The following is a 26065-nucleotide window of genomic DNA, read 5'->3' as shown; positions in this document are numbered from 1 at the left end:
TGCAACTTGCTGAAAATTGTCCACAGTGTTCCTATCATCTAGTTTAAACAGTTCTTGAAAAAACATTGCATCCAGAGTGCAATCAAACATGATTTAGAGCTTTGTTCATGGAAAAGTGCTTATTTCTGCATTTCAATGGTGCAACTTGTTGAAAACTGTCCACGGTGTTCATTTCAACTCTAATAGACAGCACAGCAAAAAAATTGACATCCAGAGTGCATCAAACATGATTTAGAACTTGTTTATGGAAAAAAAGTTATTTCTGTATGTTGCAACTTGCTGAAAATTGTCCACCTTGTTCATATTGTCTCGAATAAACAGCACAGCAAAAAATTGGACATCCAGAGTTTATCAAACATGATTTAGAGCTTGTTTATGGAAATAAAAGTTATTTCTGCATGTTGCAACTTGCTGAAAACTGTGCACAATGTTCATTTCATCTCAAATTGACAGCACAGCAAAAATTGGACATCCAGAGTGCAATCAAAACATGATTTAGAGCTTGTTTATGGAACAGTGCTTATTTCTGCATTTCAATGTTGCAACTTAGTGAAAACAATCCACAGTGCTCATAACATCTCATATAAATATTTTAAAAAACATTTTTATCCAGAGTGCATCAAACATGATTTAGAGCTTGTTTATGGAAAAGTGCTTATTTCTGCATTTCAAAGGTGCAACTTGCTGAAAACTGCCCACGGTGTTCATTTCAACTCGAATAGACAGCACAGCAAAAATTGGAAATCAGTGCATCAAACATGATTTAGAGCTTTGTTTATGGAGAAAAGGTTATTTCTGTATGTTGCAACTTGCTGAAAACTGTGCACAATGTTCATTTCATCTCAAATAGACAGCACAGCAAAAATTGGACATCCAGAGTGCATCAAACATGATTTAGAGCTTGTTTATGGAAAGTGCTTATTTCTGCATTTCAATGTTGCAACTTGTTGAAAACTGTCCACAGTGTTCATTTCAACTCTAATAGACAGCACAGCAAAAATTGGACATCCAGAGTGCATCAAACATGATTTATAACTTGTTTATGGAGAAATAGTTATTTCTGTATGTTGCAACTTGCTGAAAATGGTCCACCTTGTTCATATTGTCTCGATTAAACAGCACATCAAAAATTAGACATCCAGAGTGCATCAAACATGATTTAGAGCTTTTTTCATGGAGAAAAGGTTATTTCTGTTTGTTGCAACCTGCTGAAAATTGCCCACCTTGTTCATATTGTGTCGATTAAACAGCACATCAAAAAATGGACATCAAGAGTGCATCAAACATGATTTAGAGCTTGTTTATGGAAAAGTGCTCATTTCTGCATTTCAATGTTGCAACTTGCTGAAAACAGTCTACAGTGTTCATAACATCTCATATAAATATAACAAAAACATTTTTATCCAGAGTGCATCAACCATGATTTAGAGCTTTGTTTATGGAAAAGTGCTTATTTCTGCATTTCAATGTTGCAACTTGCTGAAAACGGTCCACGGTGTTCATTTCAACTCTAATAGACAGCACAGCAAAACTTGGACATCCAGAGTGTATCAAACATGATTTAGAGCTTGTTTATGGAAAACAAGTTATTTCTGTATGTTGCAACTTGCTGAAAATTGTCCACCTTGTTCATATTGTCTCGATTAAACAGCACAACAAAAATTGGACATCCAGAGCGCATCAAACATGATTTAGAGCTTGTTTATGGAAAACAAGTTATTTCTGTATGTTGCAACTTGCTGAAAACCGTGCACAATGTTCATTTCATCTCAAATAGACAGCACAGCAAAAATTGGACATCCAGAGTGCATGAAACATGATTTAGAGCTTGTTTATGGAAAATACGTTTGTTTTGTATTTCAATGTTGCAACTTGCTGAAAACTGGGCATGCTATTCACCCAAAAGTGCCCCCTATCCCAAAAAAGTGAATTGCCTAACGCTAGGGTTCGCAAAATAGTCACTCGCGCCCCCCTTAAAGCATTGGGGAACATACCATGTGCACACTTCTATTTTTTTATGGGCACAAGCACATGACAAACTTTTCACACCCATCTTGTTTGTGGAGACAACTTTGAAAGCTTTTTCCCAGCAATTCACACATTTTGTCATGGGGTGCAAGGAAAATGTTGTTTTTAAAAGCAAATTTTCTTGCCTTGTGATATTTTATTGACAAAAAATATAAGCATATCTATGGACTAAAAACAAAAATAAAATAAAAACAGCTGACATGGGCTAGTTGATCTGGACATTTCTGACAAGTAATACATAGCTCTAAGGTATACAATGAACATGACAAGCAGAACTGATGATATGTAACAGTATAACTTTAGACCGTCCCCTCGCCCATGCCCGGGCGCAGGGACCTCTGCGCACATCAACAACAGTCACCCACGAAGCATCGTTACCCATCGCTCCACAAAAGCCGCGGCCCTTGCAGAGGGGAACCACTACTTCAAGGTCTCAGAGCAAGTGATGTCACCGATTGAAACACTATTTAGCGCACACCACCGCTAACTAGCTAGCCGTTTCACATCCGTTACACTCACCCCACCTTTTGACCTCGTCCTCTTTCCGCAGCAACCAGTCAACAGCATCAATGTAACAGTATAACTTTAGTCCGTCCCCTCGCGCGACCCAGGGACTCTCTGCACACAACAACAGTCACCCACGAAGCATCGTTACCCCATCGCTCCACAAAAGCCACTACTTCAAGGTCTCAGAGCAAGTGACGTCACCGATTGAAATGCTATTTAGCGCGCACCACCTAGCTAGCTGTTTCACATCCGTTACAGATGCACTACCCAATTTCAAAATTGCACCTTGTGCATTCTACTTTTATTTTATGAGAAAATGTGAATGGGATCAAATTGGGTTTATATTCCAATTTGGGCACACTACCTAGACTTTCAATCCAAAATGATTAACTGGAATTAATAAATAAACAATGGCTATACATTTTTATTAAGCCTACAGTTTCATGTGGCAGGACTACACAATGCAAACTTGAATAAAGCAAGCCCTGTGAGTTTAATTGTCCAAATATTTTGCTTTCTGGTCTGTATAGGAAACCTTCCTATATCTTTACAATATTATTCATGAGAAAATACAATGTTGCTGCAGTTTGACAAGATATTACATCCTCCCTAAAGGCAAGAGTTAAAAAACAACAACATGTTACTTGATTAGAAAAACTCTGGTCCTATCATTGCCCATAGTAAAGCTTTTTACAACAGATTAACTATATCATACCGTATAAGGTCAGGAGTTTTAACTGGTTACGGAATCAGGAAAATCTACGGGCCCCAGAATGTGTTTTTTCGCCACACCACTGACTCTGGGACCTGTGGTGCCACCAATTATGTTACAAACAGGGACATCTAGACTACAGTATTAGCTAGCTATTCCAAGTACTGTAACTATCAACATGTCGAAGTTAACAAATCCACAAACTGTTCAAAGTAAAATAAATTGTTCTGTAGGTTCTATTAAAAGGGGTGACGACGCCAACCTCTCCTTCAGACGATGACAGTGCTCTCTCTCTCCCATCAAATCGGAGGGCATGTTACATTTTTGTAACGTTCACAGTATAAAAAAAATAACCAAATTGTATCCAAAGTGTCTCAAAATTCACCAAGAAGACAAAGTTTTAATAAATACATTTTATTCTAATTTACAAACTTTGGTCAATAATATTATAATAATATTACAATTCAACAGCAATGATAAATAAGATGTTGTAAGTGGGACACATTGATGAGTTCAAACATGTATCCTCACTACTGAAACTGTGAAGTGATGTCTAGGTCAAACACACCCCACCCCACACCCCATGGTCCCTCCTAAAAACAATGTTTTTTTTAACAAATAAGATAAAATAAAATTTTAGGTTCTTGGGATGCATCTTACCACTTAACCTACATAGTGTACGCAAAGCACTAATATATCATTAAGAACATTTTCAGACACACAGATTCAGAATAAATAGATAACTCCTATTGCTGTTTATTGAAAATAATTGAAATATCAACATACTGTACCTTTCTCTTTATTTTAAGATTATTCTGTTTAAAGCATGATCCCGTAGTTATGACAAAGCAGGTTGAGAAAGCTGAATCATTATAGGAATACTGGTATAGGCTATCTGCTGCTTGACGTCACCACAGCTCAAAGTAAAATATAGGTCAACTCATCTTAATGAACAGTATGTGTGGAGGCTCCAAGCTTAAAAAGGCATCTGGATCCTATTTAAAAAATACATATATTATTGCTGATAAACTGTCCATGCCTAGCCTGTATTCCTGAGCTAATTGCTTGTTCAGATTGTTAAATTGGTTGATACTGTATTTTATACAGTTAAAACACTATCACTGAGATTTTGTCATATAGGATCATCCCTTTGATAACGGGTAAGCTCATCTATAGGAAGTTAAATAAACAAAACAACTTTTAAAAAGGAAGAACTTTTCCGATACTCAAAGGTTGAAACCTTGATAAGGGGGGTTGTTTACTAGATGTTTAAAACAGCATATTACAGCAACATAACCCCAATTCAGCCAGTGCCATTTCCTCATCAAGAGACGCTAGCAGTCTACAGCAGGCTACCAAATTACATTTTTGGAATGTCAGTATTTTTGTTGAAGGGGGAAAGGGTTAGAATGAATGGATCTGTACAGTACATATACTGTACAGATCCATTCATTCTAACCCTTTCCCCCTTCCAAAAATGTAATTTGGTAGCCTGCTGTAGACTGCATCATCATTTCCAACATCTCTAAAATATAACCTATATGCTTCCCTTTGAACCGTAAGCCCATACACTCTGAGCCCCTTACCACACCCTGTTGGACTCAGCAACATCATCTACAGTTTGCTAGAATGATAACTTTGACAGTTTCATAGTTCTTTTTCAACTTATCTAAAATAAATATGAATGTCAATCTACTTGACATGGAAGACTGTAAGGAAGTGCTGTGGTGGTGGAGTGCCTCTGCAGTACTAGTATGTTCCTGTACTGTATTTTGCCATGACTACTCAGATGCAGTATTTGGCATGTTGTTTTGTGACATGTCCTTTGACCATGTGACTTTGGCGAAGCTGCAGTATTGCACGTTGTGTGTGAAATATAACTGTGAGGCTAAGATGTATATATCTATTTTCATGTTGTCCTGAAGACTCTGACAAAGCTACAGACCTTTATTGTGTGTAGTGTGTAATATGTGTGTACAGTGTGCTGTGTACAGTGTGCTGAATTTAGCATTGTGTGTCATTCCTTGTCATAATAACTAGACATGTTGTGTGTGGAAGGAAATCATGTCCTTTGTTGTCTTTTGTGTATAATGAGAGTTATTTGTTGTCATGATAAGAATGGCAAAGCTACAGATCTGCTTGTGCTACGTGCACTAGTGTGTTCATATGGTGGTGTGTTAAGGGTAGTCAAGGCGACTCAAGCAAAGCTACTGGAGCTGAGGCATTGGAACTTCTCTCGGAGTGATTGGATGATGTTGGACTGGTTCTGCTGTGTCTGCTGCTCCGCCCGCAGGTACTCCTGCAGATGCTCCCAGTCCATCAGCCCACAGGAGGACCTTACCGGAGTGCAGGGAAGACTCTGGATTTGACTCTGGGCTGGTCCCTTGGAGCTACCACCCCCACCACCACCACCACCACCACCGGTGATACACTGCCTGGAGCAGTCCTGATCCCGCTCGTTCTCAGAGCGGATCTCTACGTAATCGTCGTCGTCGCCATTGTCTTTGAAGTTGGCCATGTAGTTTTGGGTGGCTGTGAGCATGCTCAGTGCAGAGGCATTGTTCAGGACCACCACCTGCTGACTTTCCTGGAGGTTGAGGTCAGAGTGACCATGACCGAAACTGGACTGCTCCGGGAGGCTACTCTGCCGCCTGGCCCGGACCAGACTGCTTGGGCCATGGAGTCTTTCTGAGGATCTCTGGACTGCAGTCGAACCACGCTTGGACCTGACACGATCATTCTCCTTCTCCTGCAGGTCACCCAGTGAGCAGATAGACTGGCAGCGGCAGTAAGGAGGTGGTTTAGAGGAGGAGGAAGATGAGGGGGAGTTAAAGGAGGTCTGTCGTTTAATATAACTGTACACATGCTCCTCCTTCTCGCTGGAGGCGGAGACACAAGAGCTCCATCGCTGGGTGGGTGAGGTCTCCGGAGAGGGAGGTAGGGTCTTTAGGGTTGGGACGGAGGAGGCAGGGTGAGCTTGCTCTGGGGGGTGGAGGACAGCATCTCTGACACAAAGCTGGTCAGCTCCCATTGCTGTAGGTTGAGTGGAGCCAGTCGTCTTCCTGCCCCAGGGAGGAGCAGGTTTCAGGCAGGGATTGGGAAGAGGGTAGCGCGGGGTGGGAATAGTGCGAGCCAGAAGGGCACAGGCTACTGGAACCCTGATCTGGAGGGTCTTTAAACATCACCTGGTCATACAGCTGGGAGTACTCGGCTATCCTCGCACTGAGACACAGAGATAGAGATAGAGAGAGAGAGAGAGAGAGAGTAGAGAGAGAGAGAGAGAGAGAGAGAGAGAGAGAGAGAGAGAGAGAGAGAGAGAGAGAGAGAGAGACGAGAGAGAGAGAGAGAGAGAGAGAGAGAGAGAGAGAGATGAGAGAGAGAGAGAGAGAGAGAGAGAGAGAGAGAGAGAGAGAGAGGAGAGAGAGAGAGAGAGAGAGAGAGAGAAGAGAGAGAGAGAGAGAGAGAGAGAGAGAGAGAGAGAGAGAGAGAGAGAGAGAGAGAGAGAGAGAGAGAGAGAGAGAGAGAGAGAGAGAGAGAGAGAGAGAGAGAGAGAGAGAGAGAGAGAGGAGAAGAGAGAGAGAGAGAGAGAGAGAGAGAGAGAGAGAGAGAGAGAGAGAGAGAGAGAGAGAGAGAGAGAGAGAGGAGAGAGAGAGAGAGAGAGAGAGAGAGAGAGAGAGAGAGAGAGAGAGAAGAGAGAGAGAGAGAGAGAGAGAGGAGAGAGAAGAGAGAGAGAGAGAGAGAGACGAGAGAGATATGGAGATGGAGATGGAGATGGAGACAAAGAGGAAGAAGGGGACAATTAGTGACATAAACAAATAATACACTAGTTAGGTGTATATATCATGACTGTAAGGCATAAGCAACTACTGATTTTGTTTATGTTACCTATGGCAGTACCACCTTGCTTCTTCTCCTCCAAAATGGCTGCCAGGTCATTCTGCTTCTTTTCCAGGTCTTTCTGCTGCTTCTTCTCCTCCCTGTTGTGTCCTCCTGACATGTCGCCGGGGTCCATGCTCTTCATGCGGAGCAGCTGGTTGGCCTTCTTGATCTTTTGGCTGTACTGGCGAGCCATCAGGAACACACGGTTCTTGGTCTTGTCCATGAGCTCCTGGGAGAAGCTGTCCACTGAGTCACCCAGAAGGAGAGAGGAGGAAGCCAAGGGAGAGTCCAAAGCCAGCTCCCCAGGGAACAGGCTGTGGAGGACCCTGATGGAGGGTTCCCTCTGGCTGGGGTGCTTTTGGGGCAGCTCCCTCAGCTCATCATCATCCTCTAGATGGAAGCTCCCAGTGCTGAGACGGGCCAGTTTGTTACGGATGCTCTTGACTGTCCCAGGAGGGGCAGGGTCTGGGACGGCCGGCAGGGGGAGGGACGGGGGAGAGTGAGAGGGGAAATGGTCCTCGTCTTCAAAGGTACCCTCTCTGAGCAGCTCTGGGATTTTGAGGTTGGGGATGGTGAATTGGTGAGGTGGGGTCACAGTAGGAGGGTTGGGATGGCGGTCTAGGGGGCTCCTGGAAGGGGGGCTGCATGTTTGTGGGCTGGCTGTATGTGGGTTGTTATTTTTGGTGCTGCTCTTGACAGATGAGGTCTTGGGGGCCTCGCTGGTGCTCATGGGAAATGCGGCGGGAAGGCGTTCCACTTTCTTCTCGTTCTTCTTGATATAGTTTTCCAAATCGTTCCAGATCTCGACCACCTGCTCCGACATCCGGTCGCCGGTGTTGGAATGTTGGGAGACTGTTTTCGAGGCAGATGAGGAGGAGTTGTCCAGTTCAGAGGTGCCATGGACGGGATGGGAGTTATACTCCATCCCTTTGTCCTCCCCAAAATGGAGGCTTTCCTCAGATACGAAGCCCCCAAGTCTCTCACAGCCCACCAGGTCAGTCTCAGAGGCAGACTGGAACAGACTGTCCCTCTCCTGTGCCTTTCTGTCCCCGTCCCTGTCACCCTTCGCTGGGGGCTCCCTGAAGCAGATAGTGTCATACATGTCCTCCTCCTCCACGATCTTCAGCTCCTGGGCAGTGGAAGAGCGGTTACTGTCAGACAAGCTGTCTGGCTCGATAAGAGTCTCTGTAATACCCCCTGTCACCCCGGTGTTTAGGGCCCTAGGGCCTTGTGTGTCTCTAGGGCCCTCTCGCTGGATCCCCCGACCCCCCTGCTCCCTCTTGATCAGCCCCATGCTCTTCAGGTCCTCGTAGCTGATGTTGTCATAAACATTCTCAATGTCGTCTATCGTCAGGTGCTCGGCTGATGACGAACCCGAGATGTCATTGCTGGAGGATTCGATGTGGATCATCTCTTGCTGATTGTCACCCTGATCAGGGCAGCTGTGTCGGGAGCCAGTCTGTTTCTCACCCACGCTGCTGGCTCTCCACAGCACTCTGCTGTCCCCGGTGGACAGGGGGTCGATCTGCACTATGGGCACCTGCTCCACATGCCAGCTGCAGGGTCGTCCCTGGGTCCTGCTGGGAGATGACATGACCTCTGACCTAACAGGAGGTGGTTCTGGTTCTGGCCCACCGGGCTCGGTGGGGACAAACATCTGGTAGATGTCCTCGTCCTCCTCGTTCATGGTGCGCTGGCGGGTGGGGAACATGGCTCTGCGGACGCTGTGATCTGCCCAGATGTTCCCCACCGTCTGGGGGTCACCGTCTGGGACCAGCATGGAGGGGACGTTGGGTTCCGGAGGTTCATCTGTCACACAGGGCGTCTTTAGGAGAGGAGGGTGGTGACGTTCCTTATTCCTCTGGATAGTAGATTAGATTATTTTGTAAATTTGCAAATGTAGATGTACTAGCTTGCTCTGCTAACCAATGAGTGTGGTGAAAGTCTATTTCTTAGATCAAACACAGAACTTTATTAAATTACAGTTACAAGTGCAGTACACAATTATTCCTACTAGTCATTCTCATCACAGTGTTAAGGTCAGTCACCTGTAGGTCTGAGGAGCTCATGTTGAAGGTCTTCCATTGGTTGATGCTGCTGCCTATAGGCGCCTGTTGGTTCAACCTCTTCCTGCTAGACTGTCCTGGGACTTGCAGCCTCTTTTCCCCACCCTGCAACACACGGTTAGAAAATCATGTAATGAGCATACCTTTACCTATCTAATCCCTTTATACCTGCAAAGGGGCTAGGGCAATGGGCTAGGGTTATGGGGTCTGAGACACCGAAGCTTCCTACCATTAGCTCTGACAAATTGAAAACCTGAGTCATTGGCGACTCCATTACCCGCAGCATTAGACTTAAAAGGGAATCATCCAGCGATCATACACTGTTTACCCGGGGGCAGTGCTACCGACGTTAAGGCTAATCTGAAGATGGTGTTGGCTAAAGCTAAAACTGGGGAGTGTAGAGAGTATAGAGATATTGTTATCTACGTTGGCACCAACGATGTTAGGATGAAACAGTCAGAGGCCACCAAGCGCAACATAGCTTCAGCGTCAGCGCAAGAAAGATGTGTCGGCATCGAGTAATTGTATCTGGCCTCCTCCAGAGGAGGAGCTCTACAGCAGAGTCTCACAACTCAATTGCTGGTTGAAAACTGTTTTCTGCCCCTCCCAAAAGAAAGAATTTGTGTAATTGGCCCTCTTTCTGGGACTCACCCACAAACAGGACCAAGCCTGGTCTGCTGAGGAGTGACTGACTCCATCCTAGCTGGAGGGGTGCTCTCATCTTATCTACCAACAGAGACAGGGTTCTAACTCCTCTAGCTCCACAATGAAATAGGACTATCGGACCACCATTTTATTACGTTTGCAATTGCAACAAATATTCTGCTCAGACCCCAACCAAGGAGCATCAAAAGTCGTGCTATACAGTAAATTCACAGACAACACAAAGATTCCTTGATGCCCTTCCAGACTCCCTCTGCCTACCCAAGGACGTCAGAGGACAAAAATCAGTTAACCACCTAACTGAGGAACTCAATTTAACCTTGCGCAATAACCTAGATGCAGTTGCACCCCTAAAAACTAAAAACATTTCTCATAAGAAACTAGCTCCCTGGTATACAGAAAATACCCGAGCTCTGAAGCAAGCTTCCAGAAAATTGGAACGGAAATGGCGCCACACCAAACTGGAAGTCTTCCGACTAGCTTGGAAGAACAGTACCGTGCAGTATCGAAGAGCCCTTACTGCTGCTCGATCATCCTATTTTTTCAACTTAATTGAGGAAAATAAGAACAATCCAAAATGTATTTTTGATACTGTCGCAAAGCTAACTATAAAGCAGCATTCCCCAAGTGAGGATGGCTTTCACTTCAGCAGTAATAAATTCATGAACTTATTTGAGGAAAAGATCATGATTATTAGAAGGCAAATTACAAACTCCTCTTTAAATCTGAGTATTCCTTCAAAGCTCAGTTGTCCTGAGTCTGCACAACTCTGCCAAGACCTAGGATCAAGAGAGACACAATTGTTTTAGTACTATATCTCTTGACACAATGATGAAAATAATCATGGCCTCTAAACCTTCAAGCTGCATACTGGACCCTATTCCAACTAAACTACTGAAAGAGCTGCTTCCTGTGCTTGGCCCTCCTATGTTGAATATAATAAATGGCTCTCTATCCACCGGATGTGTACCAAACTCACTAAAAGTGGCAGTAATAAAGCCTCTCTTGAAAAAGCCAAACCTTGACCCAGAAAATTTTAAAATCTATTGGCCTATATCGAATCTTCCATTCCTCTCAAAATTTTTAGAAAAAGCTGTTGCGCAACAACTCACTGCCATGCTGAAGACAAACAATGTATACAAAATGCTTCAGTCTGGTTTTAGACCCCATCATAGCACTGAGACTGCACTTGTGAAGGTGGTAAATGACCTTTTAATGGCATCAGCCCGAGGCTCTTCATCTGTCATCGTGCTCCTAGACCTTAGTGCTGCTTTTTATACCATCGATCACCACATTCTTTTGGAGAGTTTGGAAACCCAAATTGGTCTACAAGGACAAGTTCTGGCCTGGTTTAGATCTTATCTGTCGGAAAGATATCAGTTTGTCTCTGTAAATGGTTTGTCCTCTGACAAATCAACTGTAAATTTTGGTGTTCCTCAAGGTTCTGTTTTAGGACCACTATTGTTTTCACTATATATTTTACCTCTTGGGGATGTCATTCGAAAACATAATGTTAACTTTCACTGCTATGCGGATGACACACAGCTGTACATTTCAATGAAACATGGTGAAGCCCCAAAATTGCCCTCGCTAGAAGACTGTGTTTCAGACATAAGGAAGTGGATGGCTGCAAACTTTCTACTTTTAAACTCTGACAAAACAGAGATGCTCGTTCCCGGTCCCAAGAAACAAAGAGATCTTCTGTTGAATCTGACAATTAATCTTAATGGTTGTACAGTCGTCTCAAATAAAACTGTGAAGGACCTCAGCGTTACTCTGGACCCTAATCTCTCTTTTGACGAACATATCAAGACTGTTTCAAGGACAGCTTTTTTCCATCTACGTAACATTGCAAAAATCTGAATATTTCTGTCCAAAAATGATGCAGAAAAATGGATCCATGCTTTTTTTACTTCTAGGTTAGACTACTGCAATGCTCTACTTTCCGGCTACCCGGATAAAGCACTAAATAAACTTCAGTTAGTGCTAAATACGGCTGCTAGAATCCTGACTATAACCCCAAAATTTGATCATATTACTCCAGTGCTAGCCTTCCTACACTGGCTTCCTGTCAAGGCAAGGGCTGATTTCAAGGTTTTTACTGCTAACCTACAAAGCATTACATGGGCTTGCTGCTACCGATCTCTCTGATTTGGTACTGCCGTACATACCTACACGTACGCTACGGTCACAAGACGCAGGCCTCGTAATTGTCCCAGAATTTCTAAGCAATCAGCTGGAGGCAGGGCTTTCTCCTATAGAGCTCCATTTTTATGGAATGGTCTGCCTACCCATGTGAAAGACGCAGACTCTGTCTCAACCTTTAAGTCTTCACTGAAGACTCATCTCTTCAGTGGGTCATATGATTGAGTGTAGTCTGGCCCAGGAGTGTGAAGGTGAACGGAAAGGCTCTGGAGCAACGAACCGCCCTTGCTGTCTCTGCCTGGCCAGTTCCCCTCTTTCCACTGGGATTCTCTGCCTCTAACCCTATTACAGGGGCTGAGTCACTGGCTTACTGGTGCTCTTTCATGCCGTCTCTAGGAGGGGTGCGTCACATGAGTGGGTTGAGTCACTGATGTGATCTTCCTGTCTGGGTTGGCGCCCCCCCTTGGGCTGTGCCGTGGCGAAGATCTTTGTGGGCTATACTCAGCCTTGTCTCAGGATGGTAAGTTGGTGGTTGAAGATATCCCTCTAGTGTTGTTGGGGCTGTGCTGTGGCAAAGTGGGTGGGGTTATATCCTTCCTGTTTGGCCCTGTCGGGGGTATCATCGGATGGGGCCACAGTGTCTCCTGTCCCCTCCTGTCTCAGCCTCCAGTATTTATGCTGCAGTAGTTTATGTGTCGGGGGGCTAGGGTCAGGTACTTCTCCTGTCTTATCCGGTGTCCTGTGTGAATTTAAGTATGCTCTCTCTAATTCTCTCTTTCTCTCTTTCTTTCGCTCTCTCGGAGGACCTGAGCTCTAGGACCATGCCTCAGGACTACCTGGCATGATGACTCCTTGCTGTCCCCAGTCCACCTGGCCGTGCTGGTGCTCCAGTTTCAACTGTTCTGCCCTACGGCTATGGAATCCTGACCTGTTCACCGGACATGCTATCTGTCCCAGACCTGCTGTTTTCAACTCTCTAGAGACAGCAGGAGTGGTAGAGATACTCTTAATGATCGGCTATGAAAAGCCAACTGACATTTACTCCTGAGGTGCTGATTTGCTGCACCCTCGACAACTACTGTGATTATTATTATTTGACCATGCTGGTCATTTATGAACATTTTAACATCTTGGCCATGTTCTGTTATAATCTCCACCCGGCACAGCCAGAAGAGGAGTGGCCACCCCTCACAGCCTGGTTCCTCTCTAGGTTTCTTCCTAGGTTTTGGCCTTTCTAGGGAGTTTTTCCTAGCCACTGTGCTTCTACACCTGCATTGCTTGCTGTTTGGGGTTTTAGGCTGGGTTTCTATACAGCACTTTGAGATATCAGCTGATGTACGAAGGGCTATATAAATACATTTGATTTGACTTGATTTAGGGATGGAAATCAAATCAGGCATATCTGATAAGAGGTTAAATTGTCAAACTGGTGCATTGTGGGTAGGTAGGAGAGACTCACCAGTCTGCTGTCATCCTCATCATCGGCGTCCTGCTGATGTGGCTCCTCCCCATCCTCCCTGTCGCTTTGGTCAAAATGGTCACCTGGGTCCAGGGACTTCTGTGATTGGTTGACCAGGCTGCGGCTGTGGCCAATAGTGCCCAGAGCCAGCTGGGACACAGGGGAGAGCAGGGTGGCGCCCAGACTTGTCTGCTACAGAGAGAGAGTGATAAGGCAGGGAGTGTTAAATGTGTCCTTGAGTGAGAGTTAGGTGAGTGTTATAGGAACCATTGCAAATAACACCTCAAACTAGCTGAAACCTTTAGTCCATTATGGAGATATAACACTGTTTCTAACTGTAGCATTGTGTCACCATTCATATATGTAAATGACTGCATTATGGGGTTAAGCTCACCTTTGAGACATCTTCCTTGGCACCATGTTTAGCGTTCTTCAGTAACTTGGACAGCGGCTCTGAGGAGAGACAGATTGGACAGGACATGTCAGTCATAGAGGCAGAGAAACTGGCCCAGTCTACTGGCATCAGCATCAAATAATTTACAGCGCCTTTGTCCTGTCCCTGTACTTCCTGTGTTCCTTACCTGACTTCCTGCGGACCCGTCGAGGGGAGGGGCCCTCCTTCGTGTGGGGGCTCCTCTTGTACCTGTCGGGACAGTAGTGGAAACCTGGGTGGTCTGGAGAGGACAGGGGAGAGGGAATGTTACAGACACTCAAATAAACACGCATGAACGTAATGATCTTATTATAGTCACAAGAGGCTTCAATCAATATCAAATGTATACTTACGCATAGCATCCATCTCCAAAATGGCCTGCTTGGCCTGAAAATCAAGAGAAAAAGAATAATAGTGAAGACATCAAAACTATGAAATTAACAAATATGGAACCATGTAGTAAACAAAAAAGTGTTAAATCAAAAGATATTTTATATTTGAGATTATTTAAAGTAGCCACCCTTTGCCTTGATGACAGCTTTGCACACTCTTGGCATTATCTCAACGAGCTTCATGAGGCAGTCACCTGGAATTAATTTCAATTATCAGGTGTGCATTATTAAACGTTAACCTCTAATGACTCCCCATCCCGCATGAGGGAGCGTAATCATAGCCCGACACTAATTAGCATAACGCAACGGACATAAATATACCTAGAAAATATTCCTATTCATGAAAATCACAAATGAAATATATTGAGACACAGCTTAGCCTTTTGTTAATCACACTGTCATCTCAGATTTTCAAAATATGCTTTACAGCCAAAGCTAGACAAGCATTTGTGTAAGTTTATCGATAGCCTAGCATAGCATTTTGTCCAGCTAGCAGCAGGTAACTTGGTCACGGAAATCAGAAAAGCAATCAAATTAAATCGTTTTCCTTTGTTGAGCTTCGGATGTTTTCACTCACGAGACTCCCAGTTTGATAGCATGTTCCTTTTTTCCAAAAATAATATTTTTGTAGGCGAAATAGCTCCGTTTGTCCTTCACGTTTGGCTGAGAAATTGCCCGGAAATTGCAGTCACGAAAATGCAGAAAAATATTTTAAATTAGCTCCATAATATCGACAGAAACATTGCAAACGTTGTTTAGAATCAATCCTCAAGGTGTTTTTCTAATATCTATTCGATAATACATCCGTCAGGACAAGTTGTTTTTCAGTAGGACCGATTGGAGTAATGGCTACCTCTGTATTTTACACGAGAATCTCTCTGGGAGCATCAGGTGACCACTTGCGCAATGTAGCCGCTGACAGGTATTCTTCAACATAAATGCGTAAAACTACGTCACAATGCTGTAGACACCTTCGGGAATATGGAGAAAGAGTAATCTGGTTGATAGCCCATTCACTGCTCAATAGGGACGCATAGGAACGCAGCGCTTTCAAAACACGAGGCACTTCTGGATTGGATTTTTCTCAGGCTTTCGCCTGCAACATCAGTTCTGTTATACTCACAGACAATATTTTTACAGTTTTGGAAACTTTAGAGTGTTTTCTATCCTAAGATGTCAATTATATGCATATTCTAGCATCTTGTCCTGACAAAATATCCCGTTTACTACGGGAACATTTTTTTTCTCCAAAAATGAAAATACTGCTCCCTAGTCACAACAGGTTTTAATTTGTGCAATTTCTTTCCTTCTTAATGCGTTTGGGCCAATCGGTTGTGACATGGTATACAGAAGACAGCTCTATTTGGTAAAAGACCAAGTCCATATTATGGCAAGAACAGCTAAAATAATTAAAGAGAAATGACAGTCCATCATTCCTTTAAGACAAGTCCTGTCAGTCAATGAGGAAAATGTCAAGAACTTTTAAAGTTTCTTCAAGTGCAGTTATAAAAACCATCAAGCACTATGATGAAACTGGCTCTCATGAGGACCACCAGAGGAAAGAAAGAACCAGACTTTCCTCTGATGCAGAGGAAAAGTTAATTAGAGTTTACTGCACCTCAAATTGCAGCCCAAATAAATGCTTCACTGAGTTCAAGTAACAGACACATCTGACCATCAACTGTTCAGAGGAGACTACGTGAATCAGGCATTCATGGTCGAATTGCTGCAAAGAAACCACTACTGAAGAACACCAACAATAAGAAGAGACTTGCTTGGACAGGAACATGATCTCCGCATGTGTGGTTCCCACCGTGAAGCATGGATGAGGAGGTGTGATGGTGTGGGGATGCTTTGCTGGTAACACTTGGGGATTTATTCTGAATTCAAGTCACACTTAACCAGCTTGGCTACCACAGCATGCTGCAGCAATACGCCATCCCATCTGGTTTGCGCTTAGTGGGACTATCATTGTTTTTCAACGGGATAATGACCCAAAACACCTCCAGGCTGTGTAAGGGCTATTTGACCAATAAGGAAAGTGATGGCATGCTGCATCAGATGACCTGGCCTCCACAATCACCCGACCTCAACCCAATTAAGATGGTTTGGGATGAGTTGGACCACAGAGTTAGGGAAAAGTAGCCAGCAAGTGCTCAGCATATGTGGGAAGTACTTCAAGACTGTTAGAAAAGCACTCCAGGTGAAGCTAGTTGAGAGAATGCCAAGTGTCTACAAAGCTGTCATTTAGGCAAAGGGTGGCTACTTTGAAGAACCTCAAATATGAAATATATCTAGATTTTTTTTAAACACTTTTTTGTTTACTACGTGATTCCATATGTGTTATTTAATAGTTTGATGTCTTCACAATTATTCTACAATAAAGAAAATAGTACAAATAAAGAAAAACCCTTGAGTAGGTGTGTCCAAACTTTTGACTGGTACTGTATCATCATACAATTTTCACATATTTTGATGTTGGGGTGGTGCTGGAGATGAATATAAAGTTGAATATTTTTCCAATGTTCCTTCAATAAAGTGAGCTCTATATTACAGAGTTTGGTAATCCTATACTTGAGGTTGATATATGGGGCTACCAGACACCAGATGGCGCCAGACAGTTGTCTTCACCAAACAGAACAGGACTACTTTACAATATCACGTTTAACCACAGATCCCCTTATTGTAGTAATTACAATGAACACTCAACATTTTCCTCCGGACAAAAGCATAATTTTCCATTTGCACCTGAGCCAAGACTGAAGGAAGAGAGTGGAGAGAGATCGAGAGAGGGGGGATTGAGAAAGAGAGAGAGAGAAAGAGAGACCATTCCACTTCCTCCCACTCAGTGTTGTGTTAATGTCGTTAGTGAGCACACACATTGCTTGCTCCATGTCTCACCTTGGCTGGGATTTTAGCCGGGTGGTTTTCAAGTATGAGTCTCTTTAGATGCAGGATCCACATGCGTTTGTCCTGCTGGGATCTGGCCTGTGGGCAGAACACAACAGAGAGGAGAGAAGAGAAGAAGAGAGACAGATTAAGGGAGAGACTTTAAATGGTGTACAAGACGATTATCACAAACCCATAACAACAGTGGGATCTGATCTTCTACTCCTCACCTCTCTTTGTTACGTAACACAGATTATGGAATTGTTTGAAGTGAGTACCCAAACACACGTTGAGAAATGACAAACCCTTCTTATCCACGCTAAAAAATTTAACAAGTCTGGAGTGGTGGGCTTGGCAGGGCACAATTTACTTGTACTCTATGCTGTACAATCGCCTGTGGAACATGCTCTAGTAGTGGGGTGTAGTTTTGCGTTACCTGTACGTTGTGCTGTAGTTTGGGGTTCTTGTAGTGGAACACACTGAAGCTGAGTGGCTCTTTCGGAATGACTTCCACCAACATCAGGTTGCAACACTATAATGACATAGAGGCACGGCTAGTATGATGGATGTCTTTCTTAAGGTAGAGGTATTACGGTACACCTTTTGGGAGATATTTTAGGGTTAGTGTTGTGACTGACCAGGATGTGGGCCTTGTAGGTGTAGGCCTCCTCACGTTTCTTGGTGACCAGCAGCAGTTTGTCGAACAGGAAAAGCGTGCGCTCATTCTTGGCTCGTTGTAGACGGAACGTCCCCTCCAGAACCAGCTCCCCATAGCCAATCAGATCAGGCCCCTTCCAGTTGGTCAGCAGACTCTGGATTTCCTGAGAGAGGGAGGGGGATATAGGGTGGAGGAGGAGGAGCGGGGTTAGAGTAAATGAGAGAGAGGGACAGGGATAGAGAGGGAGGAGGAGGAGGGGGAGAGTGAGTAAGAGAGGGACAGAGAGAGCGGAATAGGATGAGAGTAAGGTAAGTGAAACAATTGAGAAAACAAGAGTAGGACGGGAAAGGACAGAAGAGAAGGAGGAGAGAAGAGCCGAACGAGAGAAGAGAGGAAGGAGAGGAGCGAGAGAAAAAAGGACAGGGAGACTTAGACAGGTCAACTAAGCACTCGTTACCAGATCCTGATTAAATACTTCAACACACATTCTTTCACTCATCTGAACATCTGATCATCCTCCCTCCCCATAGATTAAAGCTACACTTTCCCTTTTGTCTGCCTGCTGTGTTATGCAAGGCCATCCGTAGCCCTGGAAAACAATGTATTGCATAACTTAGAGGAGACTGAAACAAATTTGCGTCCCAAATGGCACCCTATTCCCTATACAAGAGCACTACTTTGACTTGGACCCATAGGGTTCCGATGAAAAGTAGTGCACTATGTAGGGAATAGGGGGACATTTGGGATGTAAACTAGACTGGCGAAGGCTAGGGACACAATGGGAGGATCTGAGGACAAAACCCAAGTCCTGTATGTGGGCTCACACACACCTGCATATGCAGATGTGTGTGAGCATGTGTGCCTATGTACCTGTTTACATGTTTAAGCATGTTCATTTGGAAGTGTTAATTTACCTGCAACCTGACAGCGTGTTCATGTTTCCTTTTCATGTCGTTGATGTGCCAGGCTACTCTCTGCATGGTGTCTATGGCCTCCTGCACCACCTCATAAATCTCTGTGTCCTTCTCCAGGTGGTTTGCTATCTCCTACAGGGGGCAGGAAATACACTCGGGGTTAGAGTGGGTAATGTAATCGGCTAGATGTACGTTAGACTGGGTACTATCTGTTTCTGCAATAGCCAGCTATGTTTGCCTGGGTTTTCTTGGCAATAGGGTTAGCTAGTTCAAAAATAGACTGGTGGCTAACTGTACATACAGTCCATTAGAGCTAACTGTACACACACAAATGCAAGTTGTGGATGCAGTTCTGTATGGTTAGGCATACAGTGTGTGTTAGGAGTCCAGTGCATTCACAAAGTCTCCAGAACCCTTGAATTGCTCTATATTTTCTTACATTACAGCATTTTTAGATGTTTTTTTTATCCACAATCTACACACAATACCACATAATGACAATGCAAATACAGTTTTTTAGAAGAAAAACATGTTTAAAAAAAAATCTGAAATCTAATTTAGGGAAGTATTCTGACCCTTTACTCAGAACTTTGTTGAAGCACCTTTGGCAGTGATTACAGCCTCGAGTCTTCTTGGCTATGATGCTACAGGCTTGGCACACCTGTATTTGGGGAGTTTCTCCCCTTCTTCTCTGCAGATCCTATGAAACTCTGTCAGGTTGGATGGGTAGCTATTTTCAGAGATGTTCGATCGGGTTCAAATCCGGGCTCTGGCTGGGGCCACTCGAGGACATTCCGTCTGAGTTCCTGAGCGCTCTATAGCAGGTTTTAATCAAGGGTCTCTGTACTTTTCTCCATCTTTCCCCCAATCCTGATTAGTCTACTAGTCCATGCAACTGAAAAACATCCCCAAGGCATGATGCTGCCAACACCATGCTTCACCGTGGGAATGGTGCCAGGTTTCCTCCAGACGTGACACTTGGCATTCAGGCCAAAGAGTTCAATCTTGGTTTCATCAGATCAGAGAATCTTGTTTCTCATGGCTGGAGAGTCCTTTAGGTGCCTTTTGGCAAACTCCAAGCAGGCTGTTATGTGCCTTTTACTGAGGAGTAGCTTCCGTCTGGCCACTCTAGCATAAAGGCCTGATTAGTAGAGTGCTGCAGAGATGGTTGTCCGTCTGGAAGGTTCTCCCATCTCCACAGAGGAACTCGGAAGCTCTGTCAGAGTGACCATCACGTTCTTGGTCACCTCTCTGACCAAGACCCTTCTCCCCCCATTGCTCAGTTTGGCCGAAAGGCTCGCTCTAGGAAGAGTCTTGATGGTTCCAAACATCTTCCATGTAAGAATGATGGAGGGCACTGTATTCTTGGGGACCTTCAATGCTGCAGAATTTTTTTGGTACACTTCCTCAGATCTGTGCCTCAACAAAAAACCTGTTTCGTAGCTCTAGGGACAATTCCTTCGACCTCATGGCTTGGTTTTTGCTCAGATATAGTGTCAAGCGTGGGACCTCATATAGACAGGTGCGTGTCTTTCCAAATCATGTCCATTCAATTGAATTTACCACAGGTGGACTCCAATCAAGTTGTAGAAAAACATGATCAATGGTTACACCTGAGCTCAATTTCGAGTCTCATAGCAAGTTCTGAATACTTATGTAAACAAGGTATATCTGTTTTTTATTTGTAATACACTTGCTAAAATGTCTAAAAATCTGTTTTCACTTTCTCGTTATGGGGTATTGTGTGTAGATTGATGAGGATGTGTTTGTCTTTAATCCATTTTTGAATAAGGCGGTAATGTAACAAATCATGGAAAAACTGAAAAACTGTGAATATTTTTCGAATGCACAGTAATGTGGGGCTTTGCTTGTGTGAGGTAGGTGTCGTTGAGCGTGTATAGATGTATTACTAACGTGTAGCAGTAAGTGGTACTTGAGGATCCTCTGCACTGGCTTGAGCAGGTAGGAGCCCAAAGGCAGGGAGTGTCTCAAAGATTCCTGACGTTCCCGGAAAAACTTGGCCAATGCCTTATTCCTCATACACTCAGTCAACACAGCCACTGACCTGCAAAGGGAAAGGGGGAGGGAGAGAAGGAAAAATAAAACCTGATATTAATCCTAGGAAACAATGACAGATATTGTAGACCAATTAAAGTGACTGATCACATGCGCACGCACACACAAATACACACACAGTCCTATCTGAGAGGATGGAGCAAGGTCAGGTCAAGGCCCATGGACTTTCTATGCTGTGACCAAATAGGAATATATTTGAGTGTGTGTGTATGAATGGGCTCTTGTAAGGATTTTTGAGACCCTCAACCACCCCCTCACACAGCTGGTGACTCTAGCCAAGGTCGCACACGACCGGCACGCACACACAATTAGAATAGGAACCAAGGCTGCTGTATCCCAGTCATTCTGAGCTCTCAGTTTGGGTTTCGTAGAGAGAACAATGTGAGGCCTGTGTGGAACTGCACTGTAATGTGGACACACACACAATATCTGTAACTACTCTATTAACTCTATTTACTCTATTTCATCATCGATAATTTCAGGTGTGCTGTTTTTAGTGCGTCACAACCATTGTGAAACACACAGCCCTCATTAGGTTTGATTGTGAAGAATTGCCTCATGTCTTTGTCCCCGAGACCCAAGCGCGCGCGCGCACACACACACACACACACACACACACAAGCACACACACACACGATTTTCTATAACAAAAGGTCGTTCACACAAGGTGAAATAAAACATTAAAGTCGCTGAGTATGATAAGGTGATGGGTATAATACCCATCTGTCAGAGTAGGGGCTGTAACTCTGTCAATGTGCTCCATATAAAATAAAAAAAGAAAGAGGGGGGTAGAGAAAGTGAGAGAGGCATTAACTGGCAGTGAGGCATAGAGTTGGACTCCTGTTGGATTGGGCTGTATATCAAGGCTACACAGAGAGAGAAAGGCTGAGGTATTGTAGCTCTATACAGACAATACAGAGCTATATGACACTCTGGGAATCAAGAACGTGAAGGTGAGAGTCACGTGTATGCAAACCCAGATCACATAAGGTAACAATGTGGATGCTTTTACATACATTCATACTTCATATTAGACTTTTAAACATGCACAAACATACACGGACAAAGACACAATAAAAGGGGGGCAAACTATTTGTGTTTTAATGCAGCCATAGTTGTGGTTTCTTACCTTGGGTAATTGGTGCAGTACTGAGTGTAAATGTGGAACTCTTGACTCTGGAAAAGAAAGATAAAATAATGGCATTCCTGTTACATTAGCATTAGTCCTTGCAAGCATTCATACCAGTAACAGAGAAACAATCTTCTCTTGAATCAACCAACATTCCTCTTTGCCTAGAGAATTTTAAAGACCTTGTAAAATGTTTGTGAATGTGAATGTGAAAGTGAGAGTGAGTTTACATTTACAGTGAATGGATTAGTGTGTCTGTATCAAGGGGAAGAAGGGTGGTCACTTTGGATGAGTCAGTGGTAAAGCGTTCCTGAGCAAAGCTTACTGAGCTAGAAACAGGGAATAAGGAGGCCTCTCTTCAGTTTTAAGGTAGAGAATGAAAGTGAACCTTATTATTATGATTACCAGTATCCATGTCTTATTAAAGGCTCTGTTAAGCACTATGCTGTAGGCCAGGGCTCCCCAACTCTCTTCCTGGAGAGCTACGCTCATGTACGTTTTCAGTCCAACCACAATTGTAACTAACCTGGTGGAAGTTAACAACCAGCTAATTATTAGATTCAGGTGCGCTAGATTAGGGCTGGATCGAAAACCTTACAGGACTGTAGCTCTCCAGGAATAGGGTTGGAGAGCACTGCTGTAGGGGCTGTGATTAGAATCCCCCCTGTTCCATCCCTGCCCCTTTAATATTTTTCTTTGCCTCTATTACTGGAATCTCTCCACCATAAACTAGCCAGCTAACTAGCCAGCTAATGGTCATCAGCTAACCTCTAGCTCGGAAAGCTCTCGCCAGTTTGTACAACGTGATTCAACCAGAGCATACCGGACCTATTTTTCTCTCCATATCCCCGGATTCCTATCGCAAGCTCTGAACCTTCTCACCTTCCGACCTTCGCAACTGTCCCCTGAATGCTAGCTGTCTAGAGCACAATGAACTGTTGGCTTACGAGGCCCATCGAATACATTCCGAAGCCACGAGCGAGCAGTCAGCTATCCTTTGCTAGCGGTCATCAGACGGATCGGACAACTCTCGCCAGTCTATACAGCGCGACTCAAACCAGAGCTAGTCGGACTTATTCTTCTCGATATCTCCAGATTCCTACCGCAAGCTCTGAACCAATTTTTTAAAATATTTTTTAAACATTTTTATTATGATTATTTTTGTAAAAAAAAAAAATTCACATGCCTCGGCTAACAATTTAGTTCCACCCCCCACACACGCAGTGACAACACCTGGTTTAAATGCTATTTCTAGAGACAGTATCTCTTTCATTATCACTATATGCACAGGTTTATACCCACTGTATTCACATCCTATACCTTTGTCTGTACATTATGCCATGAATATATTCTACCGTGCCAAGAAATCTGCTCCTTTTACTCTCTGTTCTGAACGTACTAGGCATCCAGTTCTGTTAGCCTGTAGCCTTACCCTTATCCTACTCCTCCTCTGTTCCTCTGGTGATGTAGAGGTTAATCCAGACCCTGCAGTGTCTACCTCCACTCCCATCCCCCAGGCTCTGTCATTTGTTGACTTCTGCAACAGTAAAAGCCTTGATTTCATGCATGTTAACATTAGAAGCCTCCTCCCTAAGTTTGTTTTATTCACTGCCCTAGCACACTCCAACAATCCGGATGTCCTAGCCGTGTCTGAATCCTTGCCTAGGAAGACCACCAAAAACCAAAATTTCCATTCCTAACTATAACATTTTCAGACAAGATAGAACTGCCAAAGGGGGCGGTGTTGCAATTTACTGCAAAGATAACTTGCAGAGTTCTGTCTACTATCCAGGTCTGTACCCAAACAATTTGAGCTTCTACTTATAAAAATGTACCTTTCAAGAAACAAGTCTCTCACCCGTTGCCGCTTGCTATAGACCACCCTCTGCTCCCAGCTGTGCCCTCGACACCATATGTGATTTGATTCTCCCCATCCATCTTCTGAGCTCGTGCTGCTAGGTGAGCTAAACTGGGACATGCTTAACACCCCAGCCATCCTACAATCTAAGATTGATGCCCTCAATCTCACACAATTTATCAATGAACATACCAGATATAACCACAAATACGTAAACACGGGCACCCTCATAGATATCATACCAACTAACTCACCCTCCAAATACACCTCTGCTGTTTCCAACCAAGATCTCAGCAATCACTGCCTCATTGCCTGCATCCGTAATGGGTCTGAGAACAAACGACCACCCCTCATCACTGTCAAACGCTCCCTAAAACACTTTTGCGAGCAGGCCTTTCTAATCGACCCGGCCGGGGTATACTGGAATGACATTGACCTCATCCCGACAATAGAGGATGCCTGGTTATTCTTTAAAAGTGCCTTCCTCACCATCTTAAATAGGCATGCCCCATTCAAAAAATATAGAACCTTGGTTCACTCCAAACCTGTCTGCCCTTGACCAGCACAAAAAAATACTGTGGCGTTTTGAATAAGAGCACCTCATCCCAGCTACCCACTGCTCTGAGGCTAGGAAACACTGTTACAACCGAAAAATCCACTATAATAGATCATTTCAATAAGCATTTCTCTACGGCTGGCCATGCTTTCCACCTGGCTATCCCTACCCCGGTCAACTGCCCGGCACCCTCCACAACAACCTGTCCAAGCCCCCACCATTTCTCCTCCACCCATATCCAGATATCTGGACCCCTACAAATCAGCCGGGCAAGACAATCTGGACCCTCTCCTTCTTAAACTGTCTGCCAAAATGTCCTTTCGTCTTTCGATACGAAAGAGATTCCCAAAGATTGGAAAGCTGCCACGGTCATCCCCCTCTTCAAAGGGGGAGACACTCTGGACCCAAACTGCTACAGACCTATCTCTATCCTACCCTGCATCTCTAAGGTCTTCGAAAGCCAAGTTAACAAACAGATTACTGACCATTTTGAATCACATCGTACCTTCTCCGCTATGCAATCTGGTTTCCGAGCTGGTCATGGCTGCACCTCAGCCCCGCTCAAGGTCCTTAACGATATCATAACCGCCATCGATAAGAGACATTACTGTGCAGCTGTATTCATCGACCTGGCCAAGGCTTTCGACTCTGTCAATCACCACATTCTTATTGGCAGACGTAAAAGCCTTGGTTTCTCAAATGATTACCTCGCCTGGTTCACCAACTACTTCTCTGATAGAGCTCAGTGTGTCAAATTGGAGGGCCTGTTGTCCGGACGTCTGGCAGTCTCTATGGGGGTGCCACAGGGTTCAATTGGAGGGCCGACTCTCTTCTCTGTATACATCAATGTCGTCGCTCTTGCTGCTGGTAATTCTCTAATCCACCTCTACGCAGACGACACCATTCTGTATACTTCTGGCCCTTCATTGGACACTGTGTTAACTAACCTCCAGACAAGCTTCAATGCCGTACAACTCTCCTTCCGTGGCCTCCAACTGCTCTTAAACGCAAGTAAAACTAAATGCATGCTATTCAACCGATCATTGCCCACACCTGCCCGCCCATCCAGCATCACTACTCTGGACGGCTCGGACTTAGAATACGTGGATAACTACAAATACCTAGGTGTCTGGCTAGACTGTAAACTCTCCTTCCAGACTCACATTAAGAATCTCCAATCAAAAATTTAATCTAGAATGAGCTTCCTATTTCGCAAGAAAGCTTCCTTCACTCATGCTGCCAAACATACCCTCGTAAAACTGACCATCCTACCGATCCTTGACTTCGGCGATGTCATCTATAAAATAACCTCCAACACTCTACTCAGCAAACTGGATGTAGTCTATCGGAGTGCCATCCGTTTTGTCACCAAAGCCCCATATACTACCCACCACTGTGACCCGTACACTCTCGTTGGCTGGCCCTCGCTTCATACTCATCGCCAAACCCACTGGCTACAGGTTATCTACAAGTCTCTGCTAGGTAAAGCCCCGCCCTATCTCAGCTTGCTGGTCACCATAGCAGCACCTACTCGTAGCACACGCTCCAGCAGGTATATCTCACTGGTCACCCCCAAAGCCAATTTCTCCTTTAGTCGCCTTTCCTTCCAGTTCTCTGCTGCCACTGACTGGAACGAAATGCAAAAATCACTGAAGCTGGAGATTCCCATCTCCCTCACTAGCTTTAAGAACCAGCTGTCAG

The 26065-nt window shown here is 44.3% G+C and overlaps 1 protein-coding gene across 1 annotated transcript in view; it reads right to left on the bottom strand.

Annotated features, from left to right (window-relative positions):
- Positions 1-3640: 3640 nt before the first annotated feature.
- Positions 3641-26065, bottom strand: part of LOC109901011 (pleckstrin homology domain-containing family G member 1-like) — a 123501-nt gene continuing 101076 nt past the window's right edge. Inside the window, exons 4-16 of the mRNA XM_031836685.1 lie at positions 21951-21997; positions 20660-20810; positions 18746-18877; positions 17812-17994; positions 17610-17705; positions 17186-17272; positions 14246-14279; positions 14041-14133; positions 13854-13912; positions 13460-13651; positions 9175-9297; positions 7133-8987; positions 3641-6470 (exon numbers count right to left, since the gene is read on the bottom strand). Of these exons, the coding sequence (XP_031692545.1) occupies positions 6268-6470; positions 7133-8987; positions 9175-9297; positions 13460-13651; positions 13854-13912; positions 14041-14133; positions 14246-14279; positions 17186-17272; positions 17610-17705; positions 17812-17994; positions 18746-18877; positions 20660-20810; positions 21951-21997 (3255 nt within the window). The 3' untranslated portion in view covers positions 3641-6267. The remainder of the gene's footprint in view (positions 6471-7132; positions 8988-9174; positions 9298-13459; positions 13652-13853; positions 13913-14040; positions 14134-14245; positions 14280-17185; positions 17273-17609; positions 17706-17811; positions 17995-18745; positions 18878-20659; positions 20811-21950; positions 21998-26065) is intronic.

Source organism: Oncorhynchus kisutch, linkage group LG12 (assembly GCF_002021735.2).
Source record: "Oncorhynchus kisutch isolate 150728-3 linkage group LG12, Okis_V2, whole genome shotgun sequence".
In the NCBI taxonomy this organism is placed as follows: domain Eukaryota; kingdom Metazoa; phylum Chordata; class Actinopteri; order Salmoniformes; family Salmonidae; genus Oncorhynchus; species Oncorhynchus kisutch.
Note: the sequence above shows the minus strand (reverse complement) of the source record. Positions and strands in the feature narration are given on the sequence as shown.